The 14274-nt window shown below is 38.5% G+C and overlaps 1 protein-coding gene across 1 annotated transcript in view; it reads right to left on the bottom strand.

The window, feature by feature from the left end:
• LOC114025602 (ras and EF-hand domain-containing protein-like) overlaps nt 1-14274 on the bottom strand; it is a 107309-nt gene that overhangs the window by 53389 nt on the left and 39646 nt on the right. The window contains exons 2-5 of the mRNA XM_027839080.1: nt 13144-13290; nt 8616-8706; nt 605-700; nt 175-252 (exon numbers count right to left, since the gene is read on the bottom strand). Of these exons, the coding sequence (XP_027694881.1) occupies nt 175-252; nt 605-700; nt 8616-8706; nt 13144-13290 (412 nt within the window). The remainder of the gene's footprint in view (nt 1-174; nt 253-604; nt 701-8615; nt 8707-13143; nt 13291-14274) is intronic.

Raw genomic sequence — 14274 nt, 5'->3', positions numbered from 1 at the left:
CCCCATGACATAAAAAGTACCTTTGTCCACAGGCACCTTGGAGCAATTTTTAAATGAGTATTGTACACATTTTCTTTTAAGTTTCCATTCTTGTCACCATAACAGCATTGCTGTGTTTTGAAAAGGGCCATCCCACATAAAACATATTTCCTTAAATAGAAATGTAATTCTTACTGTTGACAAATCATAAATTCTTTTCTTTAATGCAGCCACATCTTCTTTTTGACTTAAGGTCTTTGACTGTTCTTCCAGCTGAAAGAGAAAATAAAGTACACCTGTTTATCACCAAATTCAGGTTGAGCTAATTAAGGTTCACATCTCTGCATACAATGTCAGTTCATCATACGGGGGAAATTTTTTAAAATTATCTTTATGTGTAATTTAAAAATACTATTAAAAATAAAAAATATTTTTAAAGTGAAAAAAAATCAGTGAATGGGCTTAGTAGCATGCTTTGCCTTTGCCTCATATTTAAATTTTTTTCATGCCTGGTTCTAAAAAGGGAAGCCCATATTTCCTAAAGGCAGATATTTAAATTTCCCATTGCTGCTAGGGAGGGTCAGAGTTGCTGAAGATGGAAAGCTACAGAACCATGGCTGTTCACCTTTTTTAGTTTTTTGATGGTCACCTGAAGTTCCCCTACTTCTGCTTCATACTGACGTTTAAGATCATTTAGTGCCTCTTCAGCTTTTCGTTTCTCCTAGAAAAAAAAAAGACGCTTCATAAGATCAAATGCCCATTCATCCAAAAAAATTTAGTTAGCCCCTGCTCTGTAAAGAGACTTGTGTTAGGTGCTGGGCAACATAAAAAGCCTAGATATTAATAGCATCTGCAGAACTTTAAGGTTTGCAGAGCACAGTACATGCATTATCTCATTTGATCCTCACAATAATCCCATGAGGTAGAGCTTATTAATACCCTAATTTTATAGATTAGGAAATTGAGGCAGAGAAAGGATAAGAGACTTGCCCAGTAATTGTCTAAGGAGAGAACTGGGTCCTCCTGATTCCAAGTCCAGTATTCTTGACTACTGCTTCCAATTAGCTGCTTCAATAAGACATGGTTACCACCATCATGATGGGGATGTAGCTGGGGGGATTGGGGGTGTGGGGGAGGGGAGATAAAAAAAGAAGGCAAGGGAAGGGCCATCCATCCCAGTCTCAAAAACTAAGCAAAGGTTGGGGTGGGCTTCTGAGGTATGGAAGAGGGAAGAAGGAATTCATGACAGATTTCTTGATTTTCTCAAGAAAGTAGGAGGGAAATTCTGTTGAGAAACAAGATCTAATGTACAGGACTGAAGAGAAAATATTTGAAAGTCACTGTGTAGTCATGAAGGGAAGAAAAAGAGATTGGATGGTAGTATGGAGTAGTGGGAGGGGAGTAAGGATAACAAGGATGAGAAGTGTTTTGGCCGCTTTTTTAAAAGCTGGGAAAGAAAACTCAGCATGTCTGTAGTCGGAGGAAAAGGACTTAACTTTTGTTGAATGGAGAAACAGGCCCAATGATCTAACCACTGAACTGATTCTGGAATCATGGGACATGGGTTCGAATCCTGCCTCTGATAATTCCTACTTGTGTGACCTTGGAAGTATCATTTAACCTCCATGGGCTTCATTTTCCTCATATGTAAAGTGAGGGGGTGATATTAGATGGCTTTTGAGGTCCCCATCTGTAAAATGAGCTGGAGAAGGAAATGGCAAACCACTCCAGTATCTTTGCCAAGTAAACCCCAAATGGAGTCACAAAGAGTTGGATGCAACTGAAACATTGAATGAACAAGGACAACAACGTCCCCTACAGCTCCAGATCTATAACACCACAGCCCCTGTGATATTCATATGCTTATCTTCTCTTCTAGTTACAAAGGTTTTCCTCCCTAGGACTCTCCTTAAATTGGACAAGAACAAAAGGGCCATTATGGCCTGAGCCATCAATTGCCTACATGACATTCCAGTTTCAGGAAGCAAAGACAGCCCCTTAAAGAAAAAAATTCCAATATCCAGCTTCTCCTGGTTCCAATTACTTCAGCGATGTTTATTAAAAGAGAAACATCTTGCAGATGAGGGGTCACATAGCCCTTAGCTGGGTTCCAAATGATGAACCACAGTGGAGTCCCAAAGTAAGCTGTGTAATCACCTTCTTTGCAGGGCTGACATATTTACATTCAAACAAAATTATGTATCCCAATAGCCAGCACCTATCACCACGATAGCAAATCACTCTGACACCAAGTTGCTCTGACAAAGGCACCGTGTTACCACGAACAATACAGTAGGGGAAGACATTTTTAAGAAATGTTAAACCCCAGTTGTTCTCAGATCAAAAGTGTGGAATATGTCAGTTCAATGCAGGAGGGGCTGAATGTGAAGGTCAGGTTTGACAGACAGGAAGTGTGAACAAGTGAACCTAAATTATAACAAAGAAAAAAAAAAGGCTGATAATGTGCTAGATTTTAAAGGGCTCTCAAAATGAAAAGAAGTAAAATGCCAAGCAGGAGGGCAGCAAAGGAGATGAGGGAGATTTGTGCACATCTAAGTAAAGTTGTTAAATTATATTTCAAAATCTATTAAGGCAGCCCATTAAATAATAAGCTGTGACTTTGGAGAGCAATGAGCTGGAACTTCAGGCTGTGTGTGGAGTTCCCAGCACCCAGAAACCATCCCCTCTGACAAAACTTGCAAGAATTCTCCAGATAATATTTGCAGTGAGAGCTTCTTAATTCTAGGGTTTTCCTGATTCCTAATAGTGTACTTATGACTAGGAATAGAGGAGAAGCTCCTGTCTTTCACTGAAATTTGCTTCTTATCTGATTTCAAATTGTCTGCCAGGGTAGAACCAGGTGGCACACTGGATATAGACAGCTGGGCCTGGAATCAGGGAGATTTGAGTTCAAATCTGGCCTCAGACACTTACTACTGAGGTGACTCTGAGCCAGTGATTGAACTCCTCTGCCTCAGTTTCCTCAACTGTCAAATGAGGATAATAATAATACCACCTTTCTCCAAGGCTTGTTGTATCAAATGAGATAATATTTGTAAAGTGCTTAGCACAATGCACATGGTAGGTGTTTAATAGATGCTTGTTTCCTTCCTTCCTTTGTGACCCTGGACAAGTCATTTAACCTCTGCCTGCCTTAGTTTCCTCATCTATAAAATGAGGATAATAATAGTACCTACCTGTGTGACCCCTCATCTGCAAGATATTTTTCTTTTAATAAATGTTACATTTAATAAATGTCATAAATAATAATAGCACAACAACTTGGGTTGTTATGAGTATAAAATGAGGTATTATTTGTGAAGACTTTGGAAGGCTTAAAGCATTGTTATTGTTATGGTCATTATTATTATTATTATTATTACTACTACTACTTCTCCAAAGTGATTCTGCCAAAAGATCCTCTCCTCACTTCCCTCCTTTCTCCTTTTATGTCCTAACAATCACAAGGACTTGCATTCACTAGTTAGTAAAAACCTTTCCCCCAGCCTCCCACAAATCACAGGAATCATAGGGATTCTAGATCTAAAACAAAAAGGGATCTTCAAAGGTCATCCAGTCCAATGCCCTCAGTTTTATAGATGGAGGAACTAAGTCCCAGGTATATTAAGTGAGTTCCTCAATGTCAAACAGGTAATAACTCCCAGTGGCAAGTTTTGAACCTGTACCTTCTGACACCAGATAGTACCATATTGCTTCCTTCCAAATAATATACAGGTTTTAAGAAAAAATAGAATAAGGAAAATTTTGAAAATTTAGCAAATTCTCTCTGCTTTTCACTTTCTACTCAATAGAAGAAAAGTAGGCCTTCATACAAATACAGAGGGTCACCCAGAATTTTTTCACTTAAGCCCAGGTCCTTTCACAGGGATTCCACTCTTGAGAAAGAACACTGTGTTATAGGACCCAGGTTCACATTGTATGCAGCTTTGGCAAAGTCACATATTCTCTGTCAGCCTCAGTTTCTCTTCTCATATCTCATCTCTCTCATTTCTGTCTCTATCTCTGTCTCTGTCCTCTCTCTCCCCTGTCTCTTTTTTTCCGTCTTCTCTCTCTCTCTCACTCTCACTCTGTGTGTGTGTGTGTTAGACTAGAGCAAGCATTATTAACTTTTTTGAGTCATGAACCCCTTTGGGAGTCTGGTAAAGCCCATGATCCCTTCTCACAATCTTTTTTAACCTAAAATTAAATTCATAATTTCAATCTCTGCTCCCAAAAGCAACATTAAAAGGCAAGAATGGGTAAAAACTCCCCTAGGGTGAGTTATTCCACCTCTCTGATTATCCTTTGATGGAGAGCACTTAGTGTTGTTGTTGTTCAGTCATATCTGACTCTTCATGACCCCATTTAGGTTTCTCTTGGCAAAGATACTGGAGTGGTTTGCCATTTCCATTCATCAGGTCATTTTACAGAAGAGGAAACTGAGGCAAACAGGGTTAAGAGACTTGCCCAGGTTCTCTATCTACTGTACCACCTAGCAGCCAGAACCCTTAGCACTGGGATACAAATGTCCATCACTATCATGATCTGTTTTTCTGAATAACAACCACAGTAACAACTAACATCTATAAAGCTATTTAATATTCGCAAAAATTTTTTGCATACATCCTCCCATCTGATTCTCAAAACAGACGTGGGAGGCAGGGAACGCGCTTATCCCATCTTTCAAAATAGAGATATGGAGGCTAAAAGTACCAAATGATCTGCTCACCTAGGTTCTCACCTGGGCAGTGTTCATGCTGGGATTCAAATTCAGATCTCACAGTCAACACTAAGGACAAGAAGAAACTTCATCATTCTAAACTTTTAAATATCATACTACAAAATAATGTATCATTCCCACTGGGATGGTTTCCTATAGCCTATGCCAGAACTTGTTTTCCCTACTCCATCATCACCACCATTAATTTAAAACATTTGGGCTATGTGGCTGCACAGAGTAAGTAGAAAAAAGGCTGGACTTGGAATCATCTGTAAAATGGGAACTATAGTAGCTACCTCCAGGATAGCTGCCATTAAGATCAAATGCAATAATATGCCTGATAGACTTTAAAGTGATAGAGAAATATCCAGTATTTTTATCACAACCTCCCATTTCTCCTGGTTTATTTTTAATCCATCAAGACAGATTGAAATTTAAAAGAAAGTCTAAACTTCCATTTTTAAAAGAAAGTCTACTTCTTGATTTTTCAGTACATGTGTTTTGCAAGCATCTATAAGATAAGCATGTTAGTAAAAGGAAATATATCCCAAGAAAAATGAAATGATCTTTCACCTGAATACCACAGATAGAATATTGGGCTTAGAATCAGAAAGAACCAAGTTTAAATCCTGCTTCAGTCACATACCCCAGGCAAGTCACTTAACATCTATGGACCTCAGTTTCTTCATCTAAAAAATTAAGGAAATGAACTCAATGACTCTTGCCCTAAATCTATGATCCTACATTTTCTATTCATAGATACCTTTTCATTTACTGAACTATAGACACACCAAGCATCTGCTATTCTACAGCTGAGTGCAACTGAGGTACAGTTAAGTAATGACTTGACCAAGTCTCCTTAATAAACTAGTATCAGAAATAGGCCTCCTTATTTCAAAGGCACAAAGTTTGGATTACTCAGCCATAGCTACTTAATACAGCACACGTTTCATTGGGTGTAAAAAAATGAAAATATTTTTCAAATAATTCATAAGGAGCAAATTATCCTGATCTATCCAAATGTATTTCCTTTTAGCTAGATAGAGGCAAACTAAGGTTTTAAATGAGATGGGGATAACTATCAGCATGACAGAACCTAAATCTCTTAAGTGCTATGTTCACCAAGGTTAAGTATTTTACAGGGAATCATAGAAGCTCTTCTAAACATCAGTGCAATAGTCCCAAAGTAGATAATCTCCATAAAACTAAGACAATAAAAACCAATTATAACATTTCCCTCCAGAAACATTTTATTTTCTTTGTCCCCAGGGCAAAATCAGGAAGAAGTTTCATCTTGCTTGCTGCTTACCCAGAGAAGACAGCAACAGTAAGAGCCCTAAACTCTAAGACTAAGTGTATTTTGAAGTAAACATGCAGTGGTACTACTTGGCAAAATTGTAATTTCAATGCTGAATTCTAAGGCTTGTGATGCATTGTCATTTATTATTAGAAATCTATGCACAAGATGAAACAAAAGAAGAATTACCGTTTCCCCTATTTAACTGAAATATGGGCTAATGTGGGCAAAAGTTCCACTTAGTGGACAACCAGCCAACCAGTATCTGAGCATCTACCACGTGCCCAATACTATGCCAAACTCTGTGGGTGATATAAAAGAATCCTTAGCTATTTGGCAACTTCACTTAACTACAGCCCAACTAAGAATCAGAAACTAAACAAAAAAGTCATCTGACAAGCCAAAATAGAAGTCACAAAATAGATGCAAGGAAGCTAATGGCTCTAATTATAGAGTTCCAGCTTGCCCTCACTGAGCCTATTTAGTCTCATTTAGACACATTTCTAACAAAGGTGATTAACTTGTTTTTTGAGTCTTCCATAGAACAGAAGCAGCAAATTGGAAAAAGAGAGAGTGGCTGCCTCAAGCAGGCCCTCTGACAAAAGCAAAAACACTACAGGAAAGGAAGAAGACAGAACGCTTATGAAAAGCACACACGAGCACTCAAAAAGCAAAGCAATATAAAACCATTTAATAGAGGAGCCAATAGTTCTGTATACCTTCAGATAGGTCCTGAGGGCATCACCCTATTATAGAATAGTAGAATAAGTGTTAGTAATATATAGTAAATAATAGCATCTTATTTTTAGCTATATAGATTCATATTGGATTCAAATAGTAAATAATAATACAATAACATGTTTACAAACATGGCCCTGAGTCTAAGTTCAGGGATGTTCAGAATATTCTGCTTAACAAGAAAGGGAAGTAATAGATTTTAGATTCTCAGCCAAAATGGTTAGAATATAGTTTTAATGTTTAAAAGGATAAATCTTCCATGATCTAATTCCTGAGTTTTTTATTCTTTGAGACTGGAGTTCTGGCCTCAGGAAGCTTATAATCCACAGGAGAATTCTGAATTAACATATATGAAGCAATTAGGGAACAAATAAGTAAGTGCTAAACCATGTAGTATTGACTTAAAATGACAAGTAAGAAGATGTTAGTCTTGCATGAAGTCATGAAGTAATGTCTCAAGGAAGAGAAGGGGGTCTTGAGTTAGGTGCTGAAGAAACTTGATAAGCTGAATGCTAACTGGAGAGGAGTTTTTTGATGCATAGCAATGGGAAATAAAGCTGGACAATCAGAGTATTGAGAGTGAGGTCAGATAATGAAACCATTGAATGTCTAGCAGAGAAATTTGACCTTGATAATAAAGCAGCATTTTACATTTTTAAGTAGGACATGATGAAAATGGTTACTGAGGAAGATTAGCTAGGCAGTATGTGTGATATGGACTCAGAGAGTCTGGGTAGGAAAATGTTGCTGTAATCCAGGCATAAAGAAGATCTTAATCAAAGAGGCATAGATTTAGAACCAGAAGTGATCTCAGAGCCCACCTAGTTCCCCATACCTACTACACACAAGGAAAGTGAAGCACAGATAGGCTAACTCCCGGAGGTTACAAAGATTAGCATTGTTAGACCTGAGAGTGGTTGGACTTAGACCCAACATCAAATCCAGGAGAAGAAAGGTTATAAGGGGAGGGAAGAGGAGGGGAGAGAAAGGGTGTAAAGGAGAGGAAAATGCTACTACTTTTATTCTCCGTATGCAAACCTGCATTGTGAACTCCAAACACTGCCAGAGATACATCAAAAAAATGTTCTGAACCCTGGGATTGAATGACAGTGGGAAATCAAGGGAGGTTAGGAGCCCATAAATAAGAAGAGTTTTAAATCTGAGGGATTAGAAAGGAGCCAAGTTTGCACAATGAGGAGAAGCTAAGTGCTGCAGTAGATAGAGCACTGGGCCTAGAACCAGAAAGATCAGAGTCCCAAACTGACCTCAGACACTTACTAGCTGTATGACCCTGGGCAAGTTACTTAATCACTGCCTGCATAAAACTGGATAAGGAAATAGCAAACCACTCCATTATCTTTGCCAAGAAAATCCCACGGACAATTGGTTCACAGGGTCATAAAGCGTTGGACAGACTGAGTGAATGAACACCACCACCACCATCTACACAATGAGACAATGGAAAAGTCAGTGGTGCTAGAGAAATGATAATAGTAGAACTGAGTGGGGTTATCACTAAAAGCCTGGGGGAAATATGCTAACATTATCTAGAGACATCACTTTCCACTTTTTACTTAATGAAAAAGAAGAGTCTGGATGGAAATAATTTCCTTCAATTCAAGCTGCAGTTGCAGCAAACTATAATGAAGAGGAAAAAAACAAGAACTGGCTAAGTTCCAGGGCATAACAATGAAATTTAGAGACACAGTTTGAAGTCTATTGAAGTCACAATTTGAACCTGGCTTCAGGTGTCCTTCAAATAAACAGAAGTAGGAACTATCTGCTTTGCCAGAATCTGTGCTGATGCCGACAGCTACAGACGTGGCAGGAGGCTGTCTTCCACGCTGACGTCTGCAGGCAATGGCAATACCAGACACTTACATCTTTCCTTGTTTTATGTTCTGTGGCCTGGATCCTCTGATCCATTTCCTCTTCCAGCTCACTCAGCTGCATGGCGGCTTTGTCCTGGGCTCTGAAAATTTAAAAGGGCACACACTCCGATTCACCTTTGTTATTTGAAGACACAATAATGAGAGAGACTCTCTTCATTTCCTTCATGTGCACACATGCATTCTGAACTGTAACCACCCCCCGAAGATATGTCATTGAACAGATAAACACCAAACTGCCGGGGCTGGCAGTTAATTTTTACAATATTTGCTTCTTTAAATCATGTAACCACCATAACCGCCAATCGTGAAAAGCCCACATTTCTATAGCACTTTAAGATTTATTTTAAGATTTTAAGAAATTTTCCTTCATAACTATCCTCTGAGGTAGGTAAAAAAAAAGTAATGCTATCCCCATTTAACAAATGGGCAAACTGAGGCTTGAAGAGATGAAATGATGTTGTCCAGTGTCACAAAGCTCGTGAGCATCTCATCTGGGATTCACATTCCAAGTCTAACATGGTTTTTTTGTTGTTGTTGTTTGGTTTGTTTTTTCACTTTTTGCTAGGCAATGGGGTTAAATGACTTGACCAGGGTCACACAGCTAGTAAGTGATAAGTGTCTGAGGCTGGATTTGAACTCAGGTACTCCTGACTCTAGGGCTGGTACTCTATCCACTGCGCCACCTAGCTGCCCCTCCCCATAGCATGTTTTGCTATGAGGATATTGAATAGTAAAGGTAAGGGTTAAGTATATAGCACCAACTATGTGCCAGTCACCATGCTGTGTTTTACAAACATTATCCCATTTGATCCTCACAGAGGTTTGCTGCTTGTCCTCTGTTCTCGAAGAGGACCATGACACCAGGGAGGTGATGCCATGACAAGCAAGTGAAACGATTTAAGTGAGGGAGGGCTGGGCAAGGTCACCAGCTTCACTTTCTCCTCCAGAGTCATATGGGTCCAGCAGCCAGATGTAGATCAGGACGACTGGAGATGGCCCAAGATGCAATGGGGAACCTTGGCCTTTTCAGACTAAGGTCTTTAATAGGTCCCTGTTTGACTGGGGCAACACCCATTCTGTGATTAATGTTTAATCACAGAAAACCTGAAAGTTAGATGCAGTTAGTATTATAGTTGAAGAAACTAGAACAGATTAAGTGACTTTTACCCAGGGTCACACAGCTATTAAGGATATGAGACTGGATTTGAACTCAGGTCTTACAGACTCCAGGCCTAGAGCTCTAACAATTGCACCACCACAACAACTGCAAAGGTAACAAAGACATATCTGTTAAACATATTTTATAACTTAATTATAGTAACCATATCACAGGTTAAAATAGAAACAAAAACTGGCACAGGGGAACAGAATGACAAATTCCCCAAATGATAAAACTGAATTCTAGTAGAAGTCCTTAAAATTCCAGTTCATGGAAGATGAGTTTATACTTCAACCACACTTTGGTTCTTAACTTAATTCTAAGAATAAATCATTTTTTTAAAAATCTGAAATCAGGGAGTGGGGTTGGGACAGGAAAATATATTGAAAGTGGTTTGGGTTTTATGCTTAACGCTAAAGCTAATTTTAAAATCATTTCATATATATCATTCAGTTCCCAGTATTTCAATACTATAGGGAAAGGTAAGTAAATGAAGTACATGAACTCTAAAAAATTTGCTTTTAGTCCAAAAATGATATGGTTTTAGGTCTGTATTTAAACTTACCTCACACACAGGCTTGCTCAGGCCATGGTGGCTTGATTCTATCCATTCCATTTTTTTCCTCATATATTCAGTTGCTAGTTGAGTACAAGCATTAAATGTGTCCCGTCTACATATATGTGTGTATGTGTGTGTGTGTATGTATGTGTGTGGATAAATGTATTATATATGCATATGTATATATGTAACATGTTATATATTTATACAATTTCATAAATATATGATTATGCATTTATCTATAGATGTTTATATTATTTATATAATTTTATATTTATATTTTTATATATTTAATATAAATTTAAGAAAGAAAGAGAGCTATTTACTCTAAGCAGTAAACATACAGCAGGCTAAATTTCATGGAAACATGTATCAGTTAGAAAGGACCTCAGGATCATCTATGTCAACTTACACCTGACCAGGAATCCAATCTGTTCTCAAATCTTGCTGTTTTTACTCTCACATAATTTCTCATCCATGTCCCCTTCTTACTGATAGTCACAGTCTCACGCTAGGCCCTCATTATGTTTCACCTCGATTATTGCAATAGCCCCCTATTGGTCCTACCTCAAATCTCTCCCTCACCAGTCCTTCCTCCACTCAAAAGTAATTTTCCTAAAGCACCAGTCTGACAATTATCGCATCCCTCCACCCCCATCTCAATAAACTTCAATGGCTCCCTATTACCTCCAGGATCAAATATAAAATTCTCTGTCTGGCATTTAAAATCTTTTCTAGTCTGCTTTTCCAGTCCTACTTTTCCAGTCTTCTGACCATTGAATCTCCTCCATGCAGTTGAGGATTCAACTACACTGGTCTTCCTGTTTGCACAGCAAGATCTTCAAGCCTTTGTACCTGCTGTCTACTGTGCCTACAATGTTTCTCCTTTTCTCTTGACTCACTTTAAGCCTCAGCTCAGACATGACCTTCTTTTGCAGGAGACCTTTCCTGGTCCCTTCTCCACCTTAGTCCCCTTGCAGGTACCTTCTTTCTGAGATTAACTTTCATTTACAGCGTATATATTTGTGTTATCTCCATTAGAATGTGAGATTCTTGAAGACTGTCTCTTTTTTATGTCCAGTACTTAGAAGCATGTCTGGTATATGTTGCGGTATTATTGTTGTTCAGTGGTGTCTGACTTTCCCTGACCCCATGGACCGACCATAGCACCCCAATACTGTCCGTGGGGTTATCTTGGCAAAGATACTGGAGTGGTTTGCATTTCCTTTTCCAGTGGATTAAAGCAAACAGGTTAAGTGACTGGTCACACAGCTATGAAGTGTCTGAGGCCACATTTGAATTCAGGTCTTCCTGACTCCAGGCCCAGTGTTCTATCCACTGCACCCCCTAACAGCTTCCATCTGACACATAGTAAATGTTTAATAAACACTTATTGACCGACTGCAGCATTTCTGACAAGTGGTCATCCAGTCACTTCTTGAAGACCTCCAGGGAAGGGCTGCCCTCCCAAGGCAGCACAAATTCTTTGTAGCTTCTCACAGTATAAATCATCTTCCCAGACATCTGGTTTTACATTTTAGCATCATCCATCTCCAGAGAAAGAACTAATAGAGTCTCGATGCATATCAAAGCATACTATTTCTCACTTTATTTTTTCATGGGTTTTTTTTTTTTTTGGCCTGTAATTTCTTTCACAACATGACTAATATGGAAATATGCCATACAGCCATGGTTGCAAATGTACAACTTATATCAAAAATTGCTTTCTGTGCCAGGGAGGGGAGAAGGGAGGGAGGAGAAAATTTGAAGTGTAAATTTGCTGTGTAAAATATTCTTTTAAAAAATGAATAAATACATTTTGGCATCTGTTTTCAAATGTCTTAATAGTGATTCAAAACTACTTTTTGAAAGAATTGTGGCTGTCAGTCCCACCTACTTCTAATCTCCCCAATCAGAATCACTCTCCTTAAAGCTTTTAAAGAGGTCGGAATCTTATACTTGCTCTACAATTTAAAAAAAGACAATGGCTTTAGAAGTAAATATTTCTTCATAAAACCATTATACTTCTTTCAAAAAAAAATCATTAATGATCCTCACAACAACTGCATGAATTATGTAGGACAGATATTAATCAACCAGTCAATAAGCATTTATTAAGCATCTACTATGTTCCTGGTATTGAACTAGGTTCCATTTCACAGATGAGGAAACAGGAAGTAAAATAATTTGTCCAGTCAAGTGAAAACATGCAAATGACGGATCTGCAAAGGGGAATTCCTTCCACTAATATTCTACTAACAATGCAGCTTTCTTTAATTAATGCAGACGTTTAAATTTAAAAAAAAATAAATTTTAAAAAAGTAAAATCAAGTGGTACATATTACAATGTCCACAATATTTCAACAATATGTGGTCGAGGGATCCCAGTGGGAAGAAAAGTGGACCTCAAGTCACAATAAATACTAAGATATTTTAAACATTTCTAACATGGCAAATACTGACAGATCTAAATCATATAAACAAAAATTCTTTGGGGTCCTCAATAATTTAAGACTGTAAAGGGGAGTCCTGAAACCCAAAAGCTTGAACACTGTGGGCACAGAGGACGGAGAACCCGCCTGGGGGGCCCAGGAAGACGAGTTCTAGTGCCATGTGTGACAGACATATAGAGGCTGGGCAAGTCACAGAGATCCTCCTATGCCCCATGCCAAGAAATTCTCTAAGACTATAAGTGGCAGGGCAGTTGTTAATATGAATTGGTTGAAGGGGTTTCCTCATTGAGTGTTCCTTAAGCCAATGATATTAGAGGAAATTTTAAAAACACATTTTTTAAACTACCTTTTCACTGCGATGGCCAGGTTTTCTATCTCGGTGCTTTGAAGTCTGATCTCTTGGATAAAGTTCTTGATAACATGTTCATAAGGTTGAATTAATCTTGGCTCCAAAATGTTGATGTTCTGATACAGAACGCTAACTTGTTCTTTTCTGCCAAAGGAAAAGAAAAAAAAATCGAGTGCCCGTTTGTAGAACAAACACTTTATCCCCAAGGGAAACAAAGCAAGCCCAGATCTTTAAAATAGGAATCAAAGTAGCATATGGGATAGCAAGGCTGCCTAAAGCAGAGAGTATGCATTTGGACAGTAATGGGATTAAGGTCGCAGGGGCAGGACAGAACCTAATTCTGGATGGTTTCCCTATTTGGATAGAGGAATTTACAGGAAAAGGATAAGATAGAGCCAAAGAATGTTTTCTTAAAGAGCATTTCAATGAATATACATAGAAGGCTTTGAGTAGAGCTAATACTTTTCACCTTTCTCAAATCTTTTTCTTAATTAGAAAGTGGTTTCATTTTTCTCTTCGGTGGTACACGTATCCCTTAGACTACTTGCTCGCTCATCGAATAACAAATCCATTTTTCTTGCTTTCTTTGATCCCTTGTGGGAAGTCAGCTTTGAAATTGTCTAATAACGTTAACGTAAGTTATGATTCTATTGAGATAATAGCAGAGCTTCCTAAAATGAAAGTTAGAGATTTCGTCACTGGGGAGAGGGGTGGAAATTGCAGTTTCCCGGAAGAAATGGACAACTTTGGGCCTAAAATAACAATAGTTAAAGTCACATCCAAATAACAGATGCTTACCATGAGATTTAGAGCTGGATTTGGGGGAACACAACTACCTCATCTTGAAGAGGTGGAAAATGAAAAAACAGAGGAAAAGTAATTTCTAATAAAGCAATGAAGCAGAGGAAGGGGAGGGAAAGAGAGGAAGAGGAGAGAGAAGAAGGAACAAGTGGAAGGAGAGATAGAGAAGAGATAGGCAGAGGGAGGAGGGAGAGGAAGGAGAGTGAGTAGGAGAGGGAAGGAGAAAAGAGGAGGAGGGGAAGGGGGAAAAGGAGAGAGGAAGGGGGAAAAGGAGGGGAAAAGAGAAATGAGGAGGGAAAAGGGAAAACAAGGAGGGGAAAGGGAAAA

This window comes from Vombatus ursinus, unplaced genomic scaffold, assembly GCF_900497805.2.
Source record: "Vombatus ursinus unplaced genomic scaffold, bare-nosed wombat genome assembly UNPS02014832.1, whole genome shotgun sequence".
Lineage (NCBI taxonomy): Eukaryota > Metazoa > Chordata > Mammalia > Diprotodontia > Vombatidae > Vombatus > Vombatus ursinus.
The sequence above is the reverse complement of the archived record's forward strand: the minus strand, read 5'-3'. Positions and strand labels throughout refer to the sequence as shown.